General features: G+C 35.0%; 1 protein-coding gene across 1 annotated transcript in view; it reads left to right on the top strand.

Annotated features, from left to right (window-relative positions):
- AGMO (alkylglycerol monooxygenase) overlaps positions 1-25,994 on the top strand; it is a gene marked incomplete at both ends in the record, with an annotated part of 197,375 nt that overhangs the window by 103,937 nt on the left and 67,444 nt on the right. The window contains 3 exons of the mRNA XM_084283049.1: positions 90-206; positions 9,112-9,194; positions 10,788-10,893. Coding sequence (XP_084139175.1) covers positions 90-206; positions 9,112-9,194; positions 10,788-10,893 — 306 coding nt within the window. The remainder of the gene's footprint in view (positions 1-89; positions 207-9,111; positions 9,195-10,787; positions 10,894-25,994) is intronic.

Below are 25,994 nucleotides of genomic sequence, written 5' to 3'. Positions count from 1 at the left end.
GTAATTATAAAGAATACTAAAGAATATCAGACTGGATTGTGTCAATGATGAAGGCTTTTCTTCATCATGATCTGCTTTGCTTAATACAGGTCACTGGAAAAGAAGTTCCATTCAACCCAAGAGTACCAGCTTACCTTAATTGCTATGCAGTAATGCATTTTGCAGTGATAATGGAGCTGTATATTGACCTCCTTGCTACTGTGACTGTAAGTAATTCATATCTGTAAATAATTCATATCTTTGAGTAATACCATCTCATGCTGACAGTAATATGTCTCATGACATATGTCTCATATTTAAATAATAAAGCATAATCTAAGTCCTCTAATAAAGAAACTCTAAGGCCTGTATCATACATGTATATTAACTATTATAATCATAAATTCTGTAAAAAGTCCAATAAAATTACTAAATATATAATAATATGCATTAACATGTTAATTAAAATATTTAATAACTTTATTAACCATTTACAGATGCATGTGCTTAAGTTAAGCAATTCAATTAAAAATAATAAATGTTCTGTAGAAAAAGTATGTTTCTGCTTCAGGTTTTAGGACCTCATGCAAGGAAGAACATACATGAATCTCAGACTTGAAGCTATATAGGTCTTAAGATATCAAAATTGGTCTAATTTATGGATTCCAATATTGTCCAAGCTTTAGAAGGAGGATTGTAAAGGTCTTGTGGTGCTTGCAGGTAGGAATCTTCAGCATGAGTTCAGAGTTAGTGGACCACTGCCTTGGGGCAAATTGCTCTTCCAGTATTGAATGTGCAACAGCATTGACAGAAGTGCAGAGAGAGGGAGATATTTCCCACCATGGGTTTGGGCTGACAGGATCTCTCTAGTAACACAACACGGTTACCCTATGTGTGGTCTCTGAAGGCCTTCTCCACCTACAAGAAGTGAGATATTAACACACCTTTCCAACTACCTTTTCATTCTTTCTTCCTTGAAAACTCTTTCTACTTTAGTAAAGGGAATTTTTTTTAGTTAACTAGCATAATTTGAATGCATAAACCTAGTATCCCTGAAATCAGTCAAAAGCCTACCAAAACCACCACAAAGTCAAGCATTTAATAAAATGTCGTTTGCCCTTCTTATATTCTTTCCAATTCCTCCTTGGTTAAGTAGCGGTCTTTTTGTCGTTTGTGTCACAGACATTGCAACAGGCCAGCAGCCAAGGCATTGAGGGCCCCCTGGGGTCGTCAGCCTCTGCCAGACCATGGACCTGCCTCATCCCTGCTTGCTTTCCCACTAATCTCTGGCCCCTGGCCAATGGCAATTACTGTCCCCTACCTACCTTGCTGGATTGTGACCTTTTCCTTGGCTCCATAGCCCAGCCCACTGGACTGCTGCTGGCCACTATGCCGCTTGTGTGGGGAGCAGCTCCTCTTGCTGTGCCCTGATGCCTTGAATGACATGTCTGAATCTGTCCAAGTGGTGGATTTCTGGAAATAAGTCTATTTTGCATGTCTAAACATGTTCAAAGGATTCCAAAGTATTGCGAAGTTTTCAGAAGTCTTGTCTGAATGTTGAAGTTTCTGACTCAGAAATGCTTACATCCCATTGCAAGAAGGGCAGTGAAAAGGGTCTTTATGTGCAATAATGGAAGACATGGCAGCAGGCCACTTATTTATTTATTTATTTATTTATTTATTTATTTATTTGCTTAATTGTTTATTTGTTTTGTATTTGTAATTGTTAATTTGTTTTGTATTGATGTGTTCTGAGTAGCACATCAAAGCAGTAGAACAATACTGGTTTTGAGAAATGTTTAAAAAGCATTTTATGTAGCATTCTGAAAGCTAACAAGATACAAAAGCTAACTCAGGAACTCTCTTCTGATTAACATTAAAATATTCTACACATCATGTTCATCTCTATAAAAGGTCACACCACAACTGCAAGGAATTTAAAGATTACTAAACCATCTGAAGTTTAGTCTATTCTGAGAAATTTCTGAAGACAGGAAATTAACCAAAGGTGAGCATTAATACCTCCCAAATAAAAAGGGTATACACTTAATTCCAGTAAATAAATCGAGAAAATAAATCGAGAAAAGCCTTTGCAAGATTTTCAGGATATGCTTCTAGAGTCCTGCATATGATCAGCAAGTCATGTTTTTCTAGGGATCAAATCAAGCTTTTTGTTGTTTACTTGTTTGTTTACTTTGTTGAAACTGCTTTTAATGGCAAGAACTGAGTCTGTTCACGAGTTTTTTCATAATTTTTCTTTTCTCCTTTTGTATTTTTTGTGATCTGAGAAGGAAAAATGGATAGTCCAAATTATTTCTCTGCTGATAACTGCAGCTGTTTAAGAATGGTAATAAGGGAAGTTGAAAAATGCACCCAAAGCCCAGCTGATCATTAAATTCTTGCAATCACAGAGAGGAAAAGTATACATCCACCATGTATAAACTTATTGTAGCAAAACAACGAGAAAATTCTCTGCAGAAAACTGTGGGGAAATAAGGCAGTAAGGATAAGGAGAGCACAGGGGACTGGAAGCACCTCATCTCAGGACATAAACCATTGGCGTGGGTGTAGAAAAGTGCTGGTCCCAAGGCAGAGTTCCAGCATTGCTCTAGAGTACAGTGAGGAAGCTGTCATGAGAAGGAAGCTTGTGTATGAATAACTTGGCAAAAATCATTCTTCAATATCAGTTTTCCACTACACTGAATTATGAAATGTCTATGGATACAACTGGAACTTTCTGTCTGGCTATGAATTATGTCATAACTGTGGCATAGCTCCATAAATGGAGAAAGCTAACTGTTTTCCTCATTTTTAGGTATAAGTTCCATTTCATAATAGCCATAAGATGCAGCACACAGCTATTACATTTCTCAAGTGATTACAGTTGCTCAGTGTTTGGTCTCACGCCCTGTAGAAGTGTTAAGTTTCTCTATACGCAAAGAGCAACTGTATACCTGTAGTCTGAATGACCTACATTTTTAACAGAAAAAGAGCAAAACAAGAAAGAACAAATATATATTTTCCACAGGAGAGCATATACAGTGTTTATTTTCTATATAGCAATCTGTACTACATCCAGAGAATAAAAAAATACTTCTGAGTTCTGCACATCTAGATCTGATCCAAAGCTCATTGAAATAATGGGATTTGGATCAGTCCCAGAGAGAGTGCTAGGAGTGTAAAACTGCAGTACATTCAAAGCAAAAGTCTCATAGCTCCAGGACGGTATGTATCACATAAATCAAAGTGAAGTATACCTTAAACACTTTTTGCAGTGTCTTTTTTTATTGTTGATAGATACTATAACATTTACTGTGATTATAAAGCTATGAATATGAGAGCAGTTTCAATTAGACAAAAACTAGTAAGTGATAAGATAGGTCTCTTGAAAGTTGAGAACAAAATTAATATATCCAATCAATAGGACATGACCAAGCATCATGTAAGTAATATTGCTAAGAATTCAATTTTTTTAAGGAATTCTCAGTTAAAATAAAATGCATACAAAGACACCTAAGAACACAAGTTCCATAGCATTGTATTAACACGCATCATTTCAATGTTGAAAGTATCTGATTAGTGGAGGAGTTGTTAGTGTTAGGTCAGAGGTCGGACTAGATGATCTTGGAGGTCTCTTTCAACCTAGATGATTCTGTGATTCTGTGATATGACAGCAGGGCATCTGCTAAATTATGAAATGCCCTGACATCTTTTTCTGTTGAACCCCTGAAGACAACAGGCTGAGAAAATTATTAAATAATTTAATTTATTATTATTAACAGTCAATAATAATATATTAATTAATTAATTAAATTATTAATAATATATTAATTAATTAATTAAATTATTAATAATATTATTAACGACATTAATAACATTTATTGTTAAATGTTATTAATTAAATAATTTATTAAATTAATGTTATTTATTCTTCAGTAGGAATAACAATCTGAGTCCTTTGAAATATAAAAGTCATTTTGGAATCTTTCAATTTACATCTAAATGCACATTTGGACTGGCATATTTCCTTGGTTAAACAGATTTATTTTTTTTCTCTCTCTCTATTTATATATATGCTGTGATAATCTGTCAGTTTAAAGCAATGTAAACTTCTTCCCAAACTTCTATAACTCTTCTTCTTTTTTAAGGCTCCAAAATATTTTTTGAGCTTTCAATGGAATAAAAATCCAACGAAAATATTTTTTTCTGTTTGATTACAGCCAATAACCACATTGTAAAGTTGTGGCTGACTCATAACTGGGGAACCTGCTGTGGTACAACAGGCTTCTCTGTTTATGCAAATACTCCAGTATATAAATATTCATTTATTTTATGTATATATCCATTCAAATAATGTTTAAGTGGGTTGAAAATGCTAGTACTAACAAAGGTGTAAAAAGCACATTCTTTTCTCAGTACAACTTGCAGCGTGTAGATTTATTATAAGATGTTTAGTTTAGTGATATAATCCACTGACTAATGTTGATTTTGGTAGAGTGATGCCTAGAAAATGGATGTCTCAGCTGCCAGCATCCAGTTCATAGGGTGATACAAATTTGAAAATAAATATGAGAATTGAGACAGCATGTAACTATATCACTGGAACTGTAAAGAGCAAGTTAGGAAAGCAAACATAAATAGATATTTACGCCACATGATTGGTTTGCTGTTTGCAAACTTGAACAAAATGTCTGTGTTTTGGTAAAAAATCCTTCAGGTGATGGCAGTTCTCTTTCTCCAACGGGTAAATCTGCAGACTAGATGGCAAGATATCTATTGCTGAAAATGCTGCCAGATCTGCTTTCTAGGGTCATCATTGGCGTAGAGCCAACTGAAGAACCAAATTCAAATACATCTCCAAAACTCTTGAGTATGAAGAAGTGTCATTATAACACTATCTTATCTCATCTCATCTCATCTCATCTCATCTCATCTCATCTCATCTCATCTCATCTCATCTCATCTCATCTCATCTTATCTATATTATTTTATTTAGTTATTTTAAACATGAGTTGGTTGTTAATAGTTTAAGAATCTTGCCTGTTAGCCAAAAAAGATGGATAGTGATATTCTGGGAGAAGATTCATGGAGATTTTTGAACTCAACCCCAACTCACAAAACTGCAGTTGTTTCCAGATAGCTTTTCTGTATTTGCCACAATTTACCTACTCTTCCTACTCCCAAATGGCATTGTGGTGTATTTCACCACAAATTTCTTGGTAGTCCTTGACTAGGACACAAATGAACAAACATTTCACACGTTTTTTTTTTTTTTCTTGCATGTGAATATGATACATGTATCTATAGTGAAGAGTAACTTACACCTTCTACCTTCACAGTTCCCAGTAAGGCTCCAGCCTTCAGAAGGCAAAGGACTTAGGAAGTCAAAGGCTGAATCACAGTACTAAGATTTTACATTGCTATGCATTTGTGTGAGTTTGATGAGATTGCAAATAACTGCAGGTTGCAATTTAGATTCCTTCAGTCTTTCACATTCTGAGACACAGATGGTATAGACCCATAAGAAAATTTATAAAAGGCTACCCTTCAAAATCTTGTGGTTCTGAAGTGAGTGTCTGAAAAGGAAGACAAACAGAAATTGACCTCAAAAAGAGAATCCATATAATGTGATTGTACCTGGCTCTGGTAGCTCAAAATAATCAAAGAACCTCACATAGCATTTTAACCTAAAAGATAAAAGGTTGTTTATATGTGAATTTTATTTTCCTAAATCATAAGATTATTTCAGTTGTTTTTTCTGCTTCTATTACATTAAATTTCTTCTGCTATTCTGCTTCTAATACATTAAAATGTATTTCTGTTCCTTTTTTTTTTTTTTTTTTTTTTTTTTCCCAGACACTGAGAAATTAATTAATCATGGAAATTAATCCATGTTTAAAACTTAATTTTGAATTTTTCATTTTGTCTCAATTTTTTAATCTGTGTATTTTTTTCTTCTGTGATTTGGTAAATTTGGTGAGTCAAATGATAACTTCAAGCTGTAGTTTTTCACGTGTTAGAGAGACTGTTTGAGTAAATTAAGTTTGCATGTTCATGGTCCAAATTCTTGAATTCTCTCCTTTATTTCATTGTGGAGAGAAAGCTGCAATCTGAATTACTATATTACAGTGTCAATGTTATCAAGCTTATCAAGATCCATCAAAAATGAATACAAATCCATCAAAAATGAATAATAAAAATATTTATTGTTTCCTGAAAAGATGTTAATTCTGAGAGTCTCTTTTGTGTTTTTGTTATTTGTTTTCTTACTTTTTTAGAAATGGAAACTAAAATATCTTTTAGGGAAAAAAAAAAAAAAAAAAAGAAGTTATGAGAGAAAACACCAGGAAAAATATGCCCACAATGTGTCTGTTTTGGAGAAGTGTTTCTATCACCCACTCAAATGCAAGACTCAATCTAGGAGAGTTTAGCCTGCTATACCTACTTTCACCTCTATACTTAATTTCTAGCTAATGGCAAGAAACAATCATTCAGTAAATGCACTCTCCCATTGAGTACAGAGGAAGCTTAAATTAATAATATGGTTTTAGGCACTCCAGTTACATAAAGAAAGGTAGACTTAATCAGCTCCTCAGTTTTCTGAAATTGGAATAATAAGGAAACCCAGATGCCTAGGACTTAGCTGTTTGTCTAATGCTGGCCAACTCAGAAACAGTGGAAGGTCAGAAAAGTGTGAAAATATACAGATTTTTAAAACTGGAACTTGGAGACGCTCGTATTCATTCACAACAGGTGCTGTTGGGTCCTTCCCTGAAGACAAACATTAACATTTATTTTTTTCAAAATCATTGTAGAGATCATTCCTTTTCTGCAAAGTGTGACTTTAAGCATATATTGTAAAGTAGCAACTACATGAACTCTTCAAAAATTACATGGCATCCTCAAAATTCGTATTTGATATTCGGTTTTCTTGTTACCTAAGGCTTTATGTTCCTTTCCTCAGAACAATGCTCTATCAGTCTAGGGACATTTTTAAGACAGTCTGTAGAAGCCAGTGCATTGCACTGGAAACACAAAGCAAAATCAGACACAGCTGGCCAGGACTAGTTTTTAAAAAAGGTGCAATTCTACAACTGAAAAGTGAGGACAATCTCTAAAGAGGAAAAAATCTTGAATTCCAGTCCCAGTTGCCTGGCAAATTCTTTTATCTGACAAGAAACAATCATTGAAAAACATAACAAAGCATTTCTACAAAATTTATGGGTGAGTTCCCTTATGCCTGTGCCAAATCATGTTTTTCTTTGCTTGCTTTACTTCTTGAATTTTTGTATGACCCAGTTTTTACAGGAAGCTGAATTGAGAGTTGAACTTACTGTGGCTAGATGATCAGTTTAAGAACTACTCTTTTTATTAAACTTAAATAGAGTCTGTGCTGTATTTTATAACAAAAATAATAAAAAAAAATACTGTCCAAAAGTTTTGTCATTTCAACGCAAATTGCTTCATGTTGACAACTGAAAGTCTTTTAACCTTAGAAGAGCTGTAGAATTTTTGGATTCTAGAAACTGAAGTTTTCAAAAAGAGTACCTTTAATTTATTCTTTTACTGACATATTTTAAAACCTATATTGGGAATCTGAAATTGTATTCCAAACGATAAAAATGTTGATAAAAGTATAGACCCATCAGAGCATTTTGGCTTTCTTGATTTAAACAAGAATTTCAAAACATAAGTGATATATTGAGTCTCCCCACGGTTCAATATGTAGTTCAATATCTTGTCTCCTGTGGTGACCAATAGCAGATGCCCAGGGTAAGAATGTAAGAAAAGACTTTCTCCAAGTCTTCATCTAAGTAGACTACAATACATCAGTTTGAGATTTTGTAAGTTTATCATAAGGAAGGATGGAATGGACTGCAGTGGATCAATCCAGTAATTAATTTGATCTATCCTTGTATAAATCTGTGCAATAGAGTGATTTGTGAGAAGTGTGTTCTGGCTTGTAAACTATTGAGACTGCTGTTTAGTGTGCATGTTACTGGGATGTCGTTTTCTTTGTTCAGTTACCATTTGTTAAGGATATCCAAGTAGGCGCTTGTGATTCTTCTTTTAAACAGAACCCTACCCAGCTAGAGTGTATGGTTTGATGTTTTTTGCAAACATGGGCACTGTAAGTTCACACAGCTGTAAAACTTGAGATTATTCTCCTGTGGCCTCCCACACTCACAGATACTTTAGATACTTTAAAGGTAGGGGCCACCACTGAAGGAAAGTGGGCTTGTCACAGAGTGGAGTTTATTGAAATTAAGGCAGACATTCACAGATTTTTATTTTTTCAATTCCTGTAATCTTGAAGTACAAGATGCTGTTCGTAAAATTTATTGCTATTCAAACTAGAAAGGATTCTAGTATATAAAGGATTCTAGTATATAGTATATATAACTCAGCAAAATCCACTAGTTCTGTATTGTTGTTGTTGCTTCAGTGAAAAAAAAAAAAAAAAGGCTTTTCAAAATAACTTAGATGTAAATGTTAAAGACATAAATCCTCATGCTGCTGTTTGTCCAAATGATAACACACATGTTAAAGTTTAAAAGTTTTAAGTCTGATTAAAGTCAATGGTATGAACTGAAGAGTTTTGCTGAACTGGGAAACAAGTGTTGAGTTTTCATGAAGGGACAATAACAATGTTGTTTCTTGTAATATCAGTGTTGTTTCTTGTTAAAATATGGTTATGTTGTCACATCATTTGAATTCTTAGTCTCACCATTTTTTTTTGTGTATGTTTGTTTGTTTGTTTTGTATTCATTGGGATTCATAGGTAGCAATTGTAAAGACGGTAATGTAAGATGAAGAAAAAGAAGAGGGCTGAGGTGGTTTTAACTTAGAGATATGATTGTTTTCTCTTGGACAAAGGCATAAGAGAATTAAATAACTTCAGGAAAACACATAGTACAGAAGGATATATCTTTATTATTTTGGACATAGTGGCAACTATAAAGGTGGTTACTGAAAATCTTTGTAAAATAAAACAAATTACCTCAAAAGTGAGTCAGTGGACATTAACATCACTGAGTGAGGAAGCTGAAACTGCTGTTCTATTAGGTTCAGTTTCTCTTTAGCAAATTAGTCTAAACTAATATTTTTCTACTTTTTTTTTTTTTTTTTAAGGTGTTATCACAGGGAACTATTCTGCTGAGAATTTGCTTTATCATTCTGTCCCTGACGTCTTTTGGATTTCTTATGGAGAACAGGCAAGAGACAGAAGTTTTTTTCTTCTTCTATTATTAAGCATTATTTGTTATTATATGGAAATCTCAAGTGTGTGTTAAAAATATATTGATAAAGAACTATAAATGTACTCTGACATATATTTCTCCTGGAAAGAGTCCAGTGGAGGGCCACAAAGATGATATGGGGCCTGGAGCATCTTCCCCATGAAGAAAGGCTGAGAGACCTGGGTCTGTTCAGCATGGAGAAGAGAAGACTGAGAGGGGATCTCCTCAGTGTATATAAATATCTGAGGGGTGGGGGACAGAAGGATGTAGCCAACCTCTTCTCAGTGGTTTGTGGGGATAGGACAAGGGGCAATGGCTGCAAGTTAGAACACAGGAAGTTCTGCACTGACATGCAAAATAACTTCTTCATGGTGAGGGTGATGGAGCATTGGAACAGGCTGCCTAGGGACGTTGTGGAGTCTCCTTCTCTGGAGATATTCAAGGCCTGTCTGGACGCCTACCTGGGCAGCCTGCTCTGAGGAACCTGCTTTGACAGGGGGGTTGGAGCCAATGATCTTTCGAGGTCCCTTCCAACCCCTACAGTTCTGTGATTCTGTGATGTATGTTTCTACCTGTTGACTAGAAGATAACACAAATAACCAATAAGTAAAACTAGGAGTACTCCAATAGCAATTAATGGCCATATTTATATTGCAGCACTGGCTGCCCATGTGCTCAAATTTGCTAGCATTTGTTGGGTCATCATCTCTGGTTTTGAGATTCTTGCATGCCAAAATGGCTTGAAGACTGGCCCAAGGCTGTTTAAGCTCAGACATATTGTATGTGTCCCATGTAGCACACCATGGGTGGCAGATAGATAGGCTGACAGTATATGAAAAGTGCATGGTATAGCTAAGACTAGACTCAAACTCATGTAAGGGATAGACCTTAGTCTAAATCTTTGACTTTAGACTAAATTTAGTCATTATGGTTTCAAATCAAATTGGTGCTTAAGAAAAACAACAGCTCAGTGAGACATACACTATGGAAGTAGTCCATATAGGCACTGTGATCCTACAGAAAAGTAAATAACAATTTTCTACAGAGAAACTATTTGCCCTGCTAAAACAAAAATGTATATAGAACCTTCACCGTTGTGCCACTTCTACTTTTGCACCTACTATTCTTTCTATTTTATTTTCTCAGAAAGGAATACCTTTTGTTTGTATGTACTGAAAGTTTATTTCAGAATAGGTAAAAGTCTGTCAATATACCAGAGATCTGTATTAACAGCCTTAGCAAAGTGAATTAGTAGAAATTTACAGAAATAGACCTATGAAAAGATTCTGTGCTATTCAAGTAGCAGTTTTCAGAATTTTGCTGTTGTAATTTTTCAAAAGACATATTTACACTTAGGTGAGTTCACATATATTCTTTGCATATATGTATTCTCACAGCAAATTTTAGTGTTCTAGCTGAACATAAAATCCATATGCCAAAATGTAAGGTTAAGAGAGGTGACTTGATGCAAGTGCAGGACATCACAGACTATTTCTACATTCTCTATTTCACTCAAGTTAATAAAGAAGAAAAGATAGAACACTAACATGAATTATTTCTTGTTCTTAGGCCCAAAGCAGGAATTCTGGAAATCATCCGCTGCTCAGTCTTCTTAGGTGTATACAAACTTGGCTACTTAAGGAATCAGCTTACTTTGTTGGACTGTGCATATGAAGTAAGACATTTATTTTGAAGTATACTGTACTATACTGATGATCCTATATTACTATTGTTATTACTTTTATGGCATCCTTGCCTATGGCAGAGGGGTTGGGACTAGATGATCTTTAAGGTCCCTTCCAATCTGAGCTATTCTATGATTCATTCTGTTTTAGGAAACAAAACAAAAACAAAAACAAAACAAAACAAAAAGATAACATTACATTTACATTTGGTTTCTTTATTTCCATTACTTTATTTGAATATAATACTTTTGTTTGTTTGTTTCTTAGTTACTTATTCCTTTCTGCCATTTACTTTTAAGAAAATTATTGTTTTTGCTACACCCCATGTACATTGAAAAAAAGTCAGAAAACTGTTTCTTTACATATCCTTGCAAAAATACCGAATTATTGCTATATGCTTTCACCAGAATATCAGAAGTGTATTTCTGAATTGGAATTAACTCACATTTCACTGGAACAAATCTGAAGAAATTTGGAGGCTGGAAAAGTTTCAAATACCAAATATATCACTCTGTACTTATACAGTACATCAGGAACAGACTTTTAGCCATTGACAAAGATAGGATACTGGATTAAATAGACCTTTTATCTTATTAGGTATGGTTATTTTTGTGTTCATAGGGCATACTTTTATCCTGTTTGTGACTTTTGCTTTTTAATCTACACTGCTGGTAGTTTTTTGTTTTGTTTTGTTTTGTTTTTTGTTTGTTTGTTTTTTGTTTTCCTCAGCAAAATTGGCAATTCCTCTTAAAACAATTCTTTTAATATAATCTGAGTTGGATAACACTTAATCATTATTATGATTCCGATCAGAATGACATTCCCAAGCTACTTACTGCTGGTCAGCTGCAAAGTTGGTTCTCAACAATGTTATGAATCTTGCTAGACTAGTAGAACTGTTATCAGAAAGTTAATCTTTGGATTAAAACCAGAAAAATAAAATAAATAAAATATATAATAAGGATCAAGAATCAGACCTGTTACTGGTGGAACTCAAAAGGATTCTCTTGACTTGCAAAATTTATAGCTGTTGATAACTTTTCTAATAGATTTCTGGTAGTCGTGCTGATTCTCCTGCTTTTCTCTGAGGTCAGGCAATAAGAGAATGGAAAAATACACTATACTTATGTAGGTCTTTTTTTTTCTTTTTTCTTCGGACAGGAAACAATAATTATTGGACAATATTTAAAGCCAGACAAATGCCACTAATCAAGAATGATTTTTTTCCCCAATATTGTTATTTTGTTAAAGCTTGGTGTGTAAATCAGAGTTCTTGAATTTCTCTGGTAAGAGTCTGCCAGAACTCAGCAGATATTTTAAAGATTTTACTTGCTTATATATCTTATGGAAAATGTTTTTAGGATTTACTGACTAACAGATAGACTTGATGCAAAGACTTTTAATATTTGGCAATTAATTCTATCGTGCTAGCTCTGACTTTAGGTACTAAGGTATTCTAACTGAATTTGTGAAGAGTTATATGTCAAATTGTGGTTTCACCTGGCTGGCAGCTAAACACCACACAGCTCACCTAACTGAAACCCCTCCCTCTCTGAGATGGGGGAGAGAAACAGAAAAGTGAAGCCTGTGAGTTGAGATAAAGACAGATAGAGATTATTAAGACAGGAAAATAATAATATCAATAATAATAATAACAATAATGATGATAATAGTACTACTAATAATACTGTGTACAAAACAAGTGATGCACAATGTAATTGCTCACCACCAGCTGACCAATGCCCAGCCTAATCCTGAGCAGCTGGCTCCCCCACCCCGGCTAGCCACCCCTATATATCGTTTAGCATGATGTCAGATGGTATGGAATACCCTTTTGGTCAGTTGTCCTGGATCTGTCCCCTCCCAGCTCTTGCTGCACCCCCTGCATGCCCACTGGCAGAAGGGAGTGAGAAGCTGAAAAGTCCTTGGCTTGGTGTAAGCACTGCTCTGCAACAATTAAAACATCAACGTGTTATCAGCACTCCTAAAAGTCATTCAAAACATAATCCAAAACATAGCACCCTACCAGCTACTAGGAGGAAAATTAACTCTGTCCTAACTGAAACCAGGACATAAATATACCCTCAAAACTACCAAAAAATAAAAATAAAAAATAAATAAGTTGCATTTATTGCCTTGCTGAGTTGCATATGCATGAATAGCTCCCTTACTATGAAAGGAGTAGGAGCAAAATTTTCAGGTTGTTATTTCTATTGTTTGGAGGAAGCTAAATAGTTTCCTATTCTGTCATGAAGAAAATAAAATATTTCTTTTTCTGTTCTTTAGTTGTATCTGTCATTAAATTTTAACCTTTTTGCCCTCCCTATCTGTTCCCTCTTTCAGATGTACCTTCCTCTGATTTCTTGTGTATTTTTTCCTTTCCTTTATATTTGTACTTCTCTATGACTCTTTTTTTGGCACTTGTTTGGCACTGACTAGGTGGTTCATTTAAAATGAGAAACAGGAGAAACATGCTCACATTGTTTTGTTTGAAAACGCTTAATAAATAGGTGTCTTCCAAATCGTTTGCTCTTAATGCAACCAGAATAAATAATGCTTCTGAAGAATTCCAATATGTTAGTGCTAGAGAGTTGCATCTAATGTAATGGTAAGAAGCTTTAGTGATGTTTATGATGACATTAAAAAGTCTCCCATCTTAAATAATTGATTTACTGTCACCTGTTTTGCTCATGTACTGTCAATATATTATTCAATTTTTGAATTCAGGATAGGAAAGTTGCTATGGGCAGCTATGGGGTATAATGGTATCTACAAGAAAAGATTCTTGTAACAGTAGGGAAACTACTATAAAATTTTCAATTAATGTTGAAAAGTATTGAAATATTAATATTTTCAATTATTATTGATGTGATTGTTTTGATAGAAAGCATAATAAATGATTTATTTTTTTTCCTGGAAATTATGTATAAAATTTGTCCTAAAAATTGTTTCTGTTTAACATTTATAGAGGTTATCTGCCCTTCATAATTAAACACAATAGTGTAGATAACTCTGAACATCTTGTGAGGTTCATAAAACAATTATTGCTGCGTTTTTCCTGGTAATTTTTATCTGCTTGGTTTTCAATTTCCTTTGCTCTACTTCTTTTTCAAATCCAATTGCAATTTGTAAGAGGTATGGAATAAACCATTTATTTAATCTTTCTTTTCTTCCATCTATACATATTCCATCTTTACTATACATCCAAATTTAACTGACCTTAATCTTCTTAACATTACATTTTTAGTACTTATGGTCAGTAATATATTTAAATAATGTTCTTCTTACTTCATCATCCTTATTTGTTACCGAAAACTAATTCCTTCGTAATCCAATATTCATGGACAATAATAATGAATATAGGACACCATGTAAAAGAATTTATGTTGATTTTTTTTTTTTTTTAATATATATAAAATATATTTTAGTACACTTAGAGATAAAGAAAAATAAACTGCAAAAGGCATGATGGCAGTACTCAGTGCGTCTAGAATTTAACAAATAATTCTGTCCCAGCATTCTTAAGTTAATCATGCACATCACAGCAGGAAAGTGCAGAAACATTTTTTCCATACGTTATGTTGAATTGTTACTGAAAAATTATGTGACTCCTGTTAGTACATATTGTTTTTCTTGTGACCTTCTTCTTCATAAACTTGCACTCCTCGTTAATAGTTTATAACCACTAAATAAGATTTCAGAAGTAAATACTATTTTTAACTATTTTTTAACCATTAAAAAAAGTGATTAAAACTTCAAATGATTGCCTGTTATGGGATTTGATGAAGGTGTGGTGTTGTAGTCATCTAAGTGGGGAGTTCCACAAAATTTAATGATACAAACAGCTAATTCCTTACTCATTCTTGCCCTGCTCCTAGTCCTGCAAATAGCTTTCTACCATTTTAATGAATTAGAGCAGTTCATAAACACATCTAACAATTATCAGAACTACAGCATGGGAGGAAGACCATCTGAGTTAAAACAAAAAAAGAAAATACAGAAATGGGAGAAAACTAGGAGAGAAGAGGAGATGAAAGAAGAAAGAAGCCTTTCTCATTTTGCCCTTAAATTAGCACAGGTGGCTGTGAAAAAAGCAGCCAACAACTGCAATCCCATCAGGCAAAGCAGCTCCACCCTTTTGCTTCAGCCTCATCCAAACTACCCAGCTAACTGGGTCACCAGGCTTTTCTGATCAATGCAGCCAAAGGTTTATCTTCATGTTAGTCAGTAGATACAACTTTCTTCAGAGCAAGAAAGTTTTGTAATGCTAAGACCAATGAAAGGTGGAAGTAAAATGCAGCTAAAGATAGGTAAGAAAGAACTGTTGTTTTTGGTAAAGCTGTAATCTTTGTATGATTGTTTACTGTGTCCAAGCACTAATAAATATGATATTCCATGTTTTGAAATTATATATCAAATAATGTGATTACTAGTCTTGGTTCAATATGAAAACTATGTAGTTGTTTCTATTGTTAAAATATATAATTTTCATTACTATTATATTTGAAGCCCTTCCAAGAGAGTTGTCTCTTGGTGTTCTTCCATTTTTGCAAAAACAATGATTAGAAGATACTAGAGTTAGAAAAATAATTTTCTCTTCTAATGGGAGGTGGAACTCTGCATATTTGTCAGTATGTATTTTCAGTTCTTTGTGCTATATGTATTTCATATTGATGGTTATGCAAAAGGAGCAGGCTCTGTGTTCTTTTGCTTTGTTGTTATTTTTGGTTTGGTTTGGTTTTTGAAAGACATGGTGTTTAAGGAACCTGAGTTTGATGAACTTAGATCTTATGAGAATTCTTTTTTTGGGTGGAGGTCACAGGATACCTTGGTGGAGAGAGATATTCTATTTGACTGGATATAGACAGCAAACGTCTATAATACGTCTATAAACAGCTAATGTGTTTTTGTTCAACAGTCTGTGCTGTAATATCCTATACTAGTTAGTTTTCTTTAGGCTGATTATTTCATGCCTGTGTAATGTGATGATCATGTGTGTTACTAATGCCAAATCTTTTTTAGCCAGACTGGGTCTGGGATCTCCTAACCACCTGGAGGTAGCAAAAAAACTGAATGCTTGTGCATTCAGTTATGTGACAGTTCAGCAGGCACAATATGTAAAAATAAATCCGTGATGATGGTACACCTCTTCAAAGAGTTTCCATCCAACTGCTCTGGTTTGGCATCAGCCAGCATATTCCATGAGCTGATTTTGGTCAAGCACTGACTGTTACTTGACAGTACTACTAATGAGGAGCAATGAGTAGAAACGGGAGTCATTGACATGTTGTTGGAACTCTTGTCTCGAATATTTTCACCAACTCACATAGTGGCTGCAAGTCAGTACTGAGACTCTTAAGCTAAACGACGAGGATCTAGGAGCTGGAGAACAATACAGATGTCTATTTTGACATTGTTTATCTTTTACATTTGTTTTGGCTAAGTCCTTTTATCTGAGAGCAAGTCTATTCATCCAGACCCATTGTACACTGCAGCTTCCTGGGCAGCCTGGCTATGAAAGCATCTGCAGTTATGTATTCACTTATGGTTAGGAAGGATAAAGATATAGGACAACTTTCACTGGGGAAAAGAGAGAAAAAGGGAGGATGCATACCTGTGTGATATTTTAAATGAAGTACTTGTTTTCCATTTCTCATGGGCATGTGTTGCGTGACAAATACAACCAACTGTGGAAGATATATAGAGTCTTGTGCTGCAGGGCATAATTCAACCATTAACTAATGAAAACAGAAACGAACTTCTTTGTGGTCAAATTATTTATTTACTCCTCCAGAATATCTAAACTCTGTAGATGCAGCTGTTCTAAACATTTTTGGAGACAGTATTCTGTAGCAAACAGACTGCTCTGGTTTTCTGTGCAATTCTTGTATTCTTACAAGCATGTCAGCTAATTTGTCTGGATGAAATATATAATATCTCTTTATTAAAGAACTGATTTGCACTGTACTCTACATTCCACAGCAGTCCTTCTTAATGTGATATATTGCCATACAACTTACTTCTCCTTTCATCATACAAAGATTTGCTGTTACCTCACTTGTTTCTTAGTGTAATTTACCAGCGTCAGAATACTGACTTATGAGTACTGACTTAAAACAAACATTTACTCATAAGAACTTATTTCCACATCAACGATAGTTTTCTGCTCTGTAGCATTTTTCCTTGGTCGCTCATTATGATCATCTGTGCCACATTTCAAAGTGCAGCATATCCTATATTTGGTTTCCATTAAGGTGAAAGCTCCATGCCCTGTGCTATGATTTACGACCTCAGCATTTAGACAGTCTCTGTGCTCTAACTAGATTGGCTGGTGTATTTGAAATGTATTTTAGAAATGAAGCTGGGGATAGAAGGAAACTACTGCTTTATGATAAAAAGCCTTGTCAACACACATGGAATTAAATAAACACGAGTTGTAATCTGTATTTTCTATGTTAGACTCATTCAGAAAAGTCTGCTATACCACGCAGTGGACTGGACTTTTAATATTCCTGACAACTACCCTAAAGGGAATAATGTCCCTTAGAAAAAGTCACAGTAAAATCTGGCAGTAGATTAAGTTAGTTTCCATTTAGGTGTGACAGCAGAGTTGTTACTGATTTTAGATTTAGCCAGTTTGAGAGTCGGCTTCACCACCATCAACTACAGACTATGATGTATAGTTCCAGATGCTTTGGCCAATTGACCGTAAAATTGCTCCGCGTTTCTGGCAGAGCAGCCAAGCTGGAGCTTTTAAAATCTCTACTCCCTGAGCTCAACACCCTCCCCCTCTGCTTAAAAGCTGCTCATTATTCTTCTTCTGCCCACTGATCTTAGCAAAAGAAAAACTTCTGGAATCAATTAGAAGTGTCTGCACTTGATGAGATTTGCACGTGAGTTTGGAATTGTGAGGCTTTGATAGTGTCAGCCAACAGCTGCAGTTTCAGGTGGTAAAATCGGGGAAGGAATTTTCCAGGGTTTATTTACAATCATAAAATAAAACAAAAATCAAGACAAGTTGGAAACCATCTAATGTGTCATTAAAATGAAGCCTGAATTGGGCTATATATTTTGTCTGAAAAAAAGTAAACCAGTTGTTTATTATCAGGATCTTTTCAATTATCTTGCAATTATTAGGCTGTATGGACTGGTTGTAATAAAATGCAAGCTATGGCCTGCTTGCTGTAGTTTTGACTATGAAAGAGGCATCTGCTATTACTTTTGTCACTTTAATTGCTTGACAAGACAGGAAGGTAGTCATACTTAATAGAAATTAGAAGTGTAGTCAAAGATGAAGCAAAGGTGCAAAAAATATACACATTCACATATACTGTCTGAAAATTTTACGTTTCATTTTCAGCTACTGCTAAATAAGTAAATAGAAAGGTAATGTTCACATTGATAATTCTAGTTTATTTTATGACAATTCTGAGTCCAAAGCAGTTACGTATTGTCTTGTATCTTAATGCAACATTTACATTTCAAAGATAAGTCATGCCAAATGAAATTACTAATGTTCAGTTATACATCTGAGTGTCCTGAAGATGAAATTGTGCCATTTCATGCACATTGTCACTAATTTGCATTGCAGACTGGTTTGGTTCATAAGTCAAAGAATAATTTTTCTAAAAGCTAGGAATGCCACAAACCCCATCAAACTGCATTCTTTTCTACATCATAATAACACATGGATTATAATAGAAATATTCTCCATAGCAGTGAATTGCTTCATTCGTATAAATCTATGGTGACAACTGAGTTACTCCACATGGGTCTATGCGTCTGTGCAATTATGACTCCAGTAGAACAGCACTTTTGTTGTTAACGCACAAACACATTTTCGTTTCATACCTGGATTTATCCTGTGGAGGTAGTACTATTAGGGGAAGCCATACTGTAATTATTATCTTTCTCACTTTAAAGAGAGATAAAAAATCAGCCTAAAAATAAGTGCTTTCAGTGAGAGGTCTCTTGGAGGATTCCTTGTTTGTAGTATAGTCATCTGCGCATGCGCTGAGGCATCTTGGCATCTCTATTTTAGCAGTGCATAAACTAGAGTGAGAGGCAGGCATAGGGGTGGACCTTGCCTGCTTTGTATTCTGTAGGGGTGATGCAAATGCAGTCAGAGCAGGTTCATGTTATTTGATACAGCCAGTGTGATCAGTTTGTACTTTCTTACTTATTTTATGTTCAAAGTTGATTTAACATATAGCATAAGATAACGAGACAAAGTCAAAGGTAAGAGGACTGAGAGGCACTGGCTTACTTGCTGAGATTCTCCACTCATGCACATGCTGGGGGAGAGGCAGAAAATGCCTGCATCAGACTGTGTCCCCCCAGCTGTGCGGAGCACACTGGATAGAGGAGCCTCCTGGCCTCACCACGTATGGCCAGTGTGTATGTTGGCTCTGTGGCATAGCTGTTGTTAACCTATAGAACTCGCATGCATCAGTGAGTTTAGTAGGACTACCTAATGTGGAAAACTTCTTAGTAGACTTCTTGCCAAAATCAGATAGCCTGCCACCAAAACCACTGCAATTGGCAGGTTGGAACTGTCCTAACTGTGCCTGTGTTACCAAGACAATGAAGGCAGATGCCTTAGTTTGAATTTTATCCTCAACACAACACGCAGAATTAGCTTTTAGGAGATGACAGCTTTAATTAAGCCAGCTATTTTTGATGCAGAATAAATCTGTGTTTGGCAGATACAAGATGGCCACAAAGAACCAGACTAGTGTAAAAAGCATTTTGGATATTTTTATATCATGAGATTTAAATAGATAAAACCGAACTGTAGAAAAGACAGGCAAAGCAAGGCTACCCAAATTTGTGTGTCTTGCAGCAGAGGTGGAGGTACAAGTTCATTCCTCCTGAAAGTGTCCTATTTTACTTTGTAGGTAGGAGTAAATGGAACATGGCAGCTGTGAATATTTGGCATTTGGGGAATATAATGGCTCTGTGGGACCCACAGAATCAGACTGTAACATAAGCTACAGGAGAGTCAAACACATGTTTTTAGGAACGAACAAATTAACTTAAAACATTCTATAGTACATTTTATTAAAATTGATTATTGGACTTTTATTTATTTACTCATTTTTTGCATAGTCCATTTTTGACAGTAGCTTTCAATGAAGAACAAAGGAGAAACAGCACAAATTGAGATTCTCTTTGTTAGTAACACCTGAAATAACCACTGAAAACTGGTTTGTGATGTTTGGGCTGTTGTATGCTAAATTCTACCTAGATAGTACTTATTAATCTATTGCTCACTTTATCTGTGCTGTATTTTATTTTTTATTACTGTCTTGTTTTATCATTCTTTTGTATGAATTATCTTTTCTGTGATGTTTAGAATCAGGGAATCTAGAAAGCAAAAATACTGTATTTATTACTGTATATATGTTTCAATATTACACAAGTCAAAGAGAATGTCTTACAATTTCCTTTACTTGCCAATGCTAAATAAAAATTGCCTGATGAAAGAAGATTAGCAACTGGTGTGTTTAACAACTGATTCCTGAATGCAGAACCTACAAAACACTTTGTATACTCAAAAGTTGGAAATAGGTATTATGGGGGGGAAAAAAAAAGTACATACAAAGTTCTAGTTATTACTTGAAACTAAGGCAAAATAATACAGACCTCCCCTCCAACAGTGATCACGTCTGTCGTGACAGAATTGGTTTATCTTCATGTGAAGCCTATGAAATGCCCAGAATAAACTGTTTATTTTTCAGATTAGAAGCTAATACACAGTTGAAAATGTCTGGTTTTGGTTTAACATTTTAGATTCTGTGGAGAAAAGGTTACTAAATTTTTTCCTTAGCTATTACCTGAATTCATTGCACATCTGTATATGACTACAAATCCAGATGTAGTTATTTCTCTTCTTGTTGACTTCATGTAAGTTGGCTACAAAAAAACAGTCAAATTTTAGGTAAAAAGTGGTGGTTAAGCAGACTGTTAAGAAACAGAATCTGGCAGTTAACTGAATTGGTTTATATCTATGTATCCCCATACCTATCTTAACTTTCCTTTGTCTTCAAACAGTCTAGTTACAAAATTTGGGGGCAGATACCTGTCTTTCTGCATACATAAAAGGGCCTACTTCAATTATAGATCAGTAGTGAACAGAGCTGTCATCATCCTAGTTGAGTTCCTGATCATTTCTTTTCCCTGACTTTCAAATGAAGTCAAATTATCTTTTGTTTTTATTGTTTAATATTGTCTTTTTTTTAGTGTGTGTGTGTATGTGTGGGCTTCAACTGAGTACTTTTTAGCATAGTATGAGCCTAATTCTAATATCTTACTGAGTTGTCTTTGCTCATCTTTGCTCCTCATGACTGTATTGGTCTACAACAAGCCCATTCCAAATATCTCAAAAATACTATTGGAAGTGTTAATTAGCTTCTGGGATTATTTAGGCCTCATTAAAACACATCTCCAGACCATATAATGTGTCAAAGGCAGGAATTCAGCTGTCACAGACTTGTAAATGAGACAGAAAAATGTGTTACCAACATATCAGCAACTGAGATAACAGCTTCATAAATTCTAAAAATTAGGGGACAACTGAGTATAATTTGCCATGACCACTGAACAGAAGTCTGGAAAGTGCAGTTGACTGATAACAATGGCATATGCTTTTAAATCTATCTATCTAAACACTGAAAAAACATCTGAGACTTTCCTAAATGAAGGGGTCTGGTTTTCAACTTCTATTTCTGTCTTTATTCATTATCCCTTTAATTTCATTTGATATTTTTTTTCTTTCCAGGTGTGAAAAAGGAAAAGATAATAGAAGGAGGTGATTTAATGTTAAGACTTTCGTGGTTAGAGGAATTCGTTTGAAAAAACAAACAAACAAACTTGAAATATTAAGAGCAGAAAAACAAATCTTATTCATGAAATTTTCAAAAACAGCAATTCTAATGAGTTTTAGAAATTACGTATTTGTATCCTAGACCAAGTTTCCTGGTTACATCAGTTTTTATCGCCACCAGTAGCCACACAGTAGCGAACATGTTTTGTCCTATCAATTTGCTGAATATTCAAGTAGATCATTCCAGTAGAGTTATAAGTCTTTTCTGACCACACTGTCATAGCTCAGTGTGCTCTGCCTCATTGACTCAGGTAGTAGAGAGAGCTGTAGGAAAACTTATTTTCTAGTTCACTAACCAAATCAAAATGGAAGAAAACCTATAAAAGGATTAGAGGTCCACAAAAACTGGAAATCTTTTCACTACTTTTGCAAAATAGAAGACAAGCACAAACAAGTGGGAGGTTGGAGGGAATTATTAGAATATTTCTGTCTACTTAATACATTTTTATTTTGCTCTTCAATTGTTTTTGTTTTTGTTTTTTTTTTTTCCCCCTATCATTACAACATAAGAATAGCCAAAATCCGAAAGGAATTATTGCTTGAAATAAAACCATCTCATTCAAACTTTTGTATTTAGTGTAAAATCAAAAGTCTTCAACTTTCTCTAAGTTCATTAATAACAAAATCATACATTTAGAGAAATAAATTGAGTAGATTGTACCATCTCTACTTCCAAGAGTTAGAGAGAGAATAGTGAACGTTTTGTCTGAGTGACTACATGAGGACCTTGATGTTGAAAGTGAGAAGATTTCAGTTAGAGAGCCTGGATATTAAAAAAAATAAACTGCCTGGCAAAAGACTGGCAACTGTCAATTTTAACGCAGTTTTAACACAACTTAGAATTGGTAGAATATTAAGGCCTGGGATTTAGGTCAGCTCTTTCACCCTGTTTGATTCTGTCTTGATACTTTGCTTACTGGAAGCTCAGCTGAAAAAAAAAAAAAACTTATTTCGGAAGTGAGAAATTTTCAGAAGAGGCTACAAGAAGATCTTAGGGGGGAAAAAAAAAAAAAAACATAACATCTCTTACACAGTGTTACTCCGCTTAAGAACAGCGATAGAACAAATACAGTTGGAGAGCCTTAATTTTTATATAAATTGATGTCATCCTAACTTCATTTTCAAGTATCTAATTGGACTATCTAAAGTGATAAATTTGCTAATTTCTGCCAAGTTCTTAGAAAAATCTCAGTCCCCTGCCCCTTCCAGTGAAGTAACACTGACAGCTCAACTGCTGGCTAGTGGAGAGTTAAGAACAGGGAAAACAGAATCATTAATGGATCCAGGTTTATTCTTTTGGCTTTGTAAACTCTGTGGCTTTCAGAACGTATTAGTATCAAATAAAAATCTATAGCATTGGATTGCAAAACTAACAAAAAATAATAGCTGTGAAAGCAGCATGCAAACAAAACTCTCCATTTTCCTGGACAGTCCACATAAAATCTCCCGTTAGCTACTTTACCTCCTCTGCTGTTTTATTTTGATCTTTACATAGATGAAATTCTGTGGACTTTGTGATTTTATTTTGCTTTGTAATGTGCAGTAATACATACTGTTAAACCACACAAAAGCATATTGCAACTGTAAAATTTTCATGTGTTAGATTGCGTGTATTTAAGCCTATATGTCAGTAATTTCAGAGAACCCATAATTCATTTGGCAGTGGAGATTCTGATTTGCAGAAGTGTTCATGTGCAGACAAATGTTTGCCTCCTGTTTTAGGCTGTCTTTAGAATACAAATAGTCTTGGAAAAAAATATAGTAGAAAGGCAACTGTTCTGTTAGTTCAGTTGTAAAGAACTGAAGCTATGCTTAATACAGACAAAGATGGATCTTTTGCCAAATGTCCATCTGTTTGAAGGAAAACTGCTAAGACAGGCCACACGTTTCCCTTCAGGCCAAGGTGCAGTCCTTTTTGAAAGGAGACTTAGAAATTGGTGGCCATAAAGTATACAGTCAAATGTAGCATTATTACGGCTGGGGGAGAGAAAAATAAAATCAAATAAAATGCATATTCAAATATTAGCCAGGTCAACAGCAGGATGAAAGGAAATGACAGTGGGAAGACTTGGTAGACCATCTCCATGCCATTCAGGGCACAGCTGGTCCAAAGAAGTTGCTTCTGTGATTCCATGCCTGCTATATTATAAAATTAATGTATTACAGGAAATGAGAGAAGAGCCTTGTGTTTAGAGAGCTTTACATGCAGCCTTTGAGCCCAGCAGCCCTGATTTCTGAAGTATATAGTCATCATGTCTTTGCAGACAGATTATCTCTTTATAATTTGGAGACAAGGCTGAGGAACCATGGTTGGATATACTGTAGGCACGTGCTTATTATATTTCTCAGTGTTCGTGAGTTCCTGAATTGCTGTTTTAAGCTTTAATGTAGTTTTGGGTTGGTGTTTTTTCCCAAAGTACAGAGGAAATGTTGCTTTTGTTCTTATTAATTATCTTAAGTTTTCCCCCTTCAAATTTTTTGAAGTAGTCAAAACTGCAGTTTCGACTAATGTTGTATTTATGCTAGGTAAGAATGCTGTGTGACTTTTTACCATTTCCCTATTACAGTTAATGCAGTCCATCTTACTGAAACCAAAAAGCTATTGCCATATACCTCTTAAATTATTCTCAAGCTGCCAGCTGTGCCATTTGGCTTTGATCCTTTCTTTCATTGTAATTGTCATGCTGAAATATAAAACTAAAATATATGCTGCACCAAAATGCCACTTTTTCATATTTTGGAAGATATTCATCTTCATGAGATTTCTGCAGATTGTACATGCTATTAATAGTCTTCTCGATGTGCTATTGCTGCCATCAAGTGTAATTATATAATTATGCATATGTAACTGCTCATGTACTGTACCTTTTAAGGAATGCCAGCTCTCTGGAGCTCATTCTCATTCAGTGTTTTCATACCACTTAGCTTAAAAATAATGCTTAGCATTACATGAAACACATGAAACACTTCATTGTTTTATTTTAATGGGAGCTAAAAAATTGAAAAATTCTGGTTGTATATGCACTTTGAAGTAAGTTGCTGAGTGGAAGAATAGATTGCTTTGTTATTAAATGAAATTTGGTAGTTCAGTGACTTGCTTTTCTGTTTCGGTTTGCTCTTACTGTTAAGATAACAGAGAAAAAATGTAGCATCATCAATGTAAATAAATACCCCCTTTAATACAAACAATTAGATTCTCACATGTCACAAGTGTTATTACATGCTCAGATAAACATCTCTAAAATATTTTCCTTGCCAATCAGGTTTAAAAAAAAATGCTTTCCAGGTACGATTTTTTTTTTCTCTCTGTTTCAAACCATTTAGAGGGAAAAGCACGTTTCTGCTGTTAATTTTATGCTTTAGATATATTACTCTTACCATTCGTATGTTTTTGACATTTGCTGTATTGAAGAGGTCCTGAAACATAGAATCATAGAATCATTAGTGTTGGAAAAGATCTCCAAGATCATCTGGTCCAACCATCACCCTAGTACCAATGGCACTAAACCATGTCCCTAAGCACCACATCCAACCTTTCCTTAAACACCCCCAAGGATGGTGACACCACCACTTCCCTGGGCAACCCGTCCCAATCCTTGATTACTCTTTCTGAGAATGTCTCCTAATTTCCAACCTAAGCCTCCCCTGGCTGTTCCTTCTAATCCTATTACTAGCTATCCGTGATAAGAAGCCAGCCCCCAGCTCCCCACACTTTCCTTTCAGGTACTTGTAGAGAGCAATAAGGTCTCCCCTGAGCCTTCCTTGTCTCCAGACTAAACAACCCCAGCTCCCTCAGCCACTTCTCACAGGACTTGTGTTCCGGGCCCTTCACCAGCTTTGCAGCCCTTCTATGGACATGCTCCAGGGCCTCAATGTCCTTCTTATACTGAGGGGTCCAAAATTGACCACAGTACTTAAGGTGCGGCCTCACCAGAGGCCAGGAGTACAAGGGGATGATCACTTAATTCCTTCATCCAAATCATCAATAAATTGAAGATCTTTCTGCCCCTTCACTCTACAGTAGCAAATCAATATTTTAATGCACTGACAAAAGACTGGGCTGCAAGTGGCTATACTTCATCAATACAACCAGTATTTGCCAAAGGGAATAAGACTTCTTTTTTTCAGGAGCATTCTGGGCAGGCATTAATGAAATATGGCAATTCTGTTTGCAAAAATGTTTATACTGGAGATATGAGAAGACAA

Source organism: Netta rufina (assembly GCF_964035555.1).
Source record: "Netta rufina genome assembly, chromosome: 2".
NCBI classification, from domain to species: domain Eukaryota; kingdom Metazoa; phylum Chordata; class Aves; order Anseriformes; family Anatidae; genus Netta; species Netta rufina.
The sequence above is the reverse complement of the archived record's forward strand: the minus strand, read 5'-3'. Positions and strand labels throughout refer to the sequence as shown.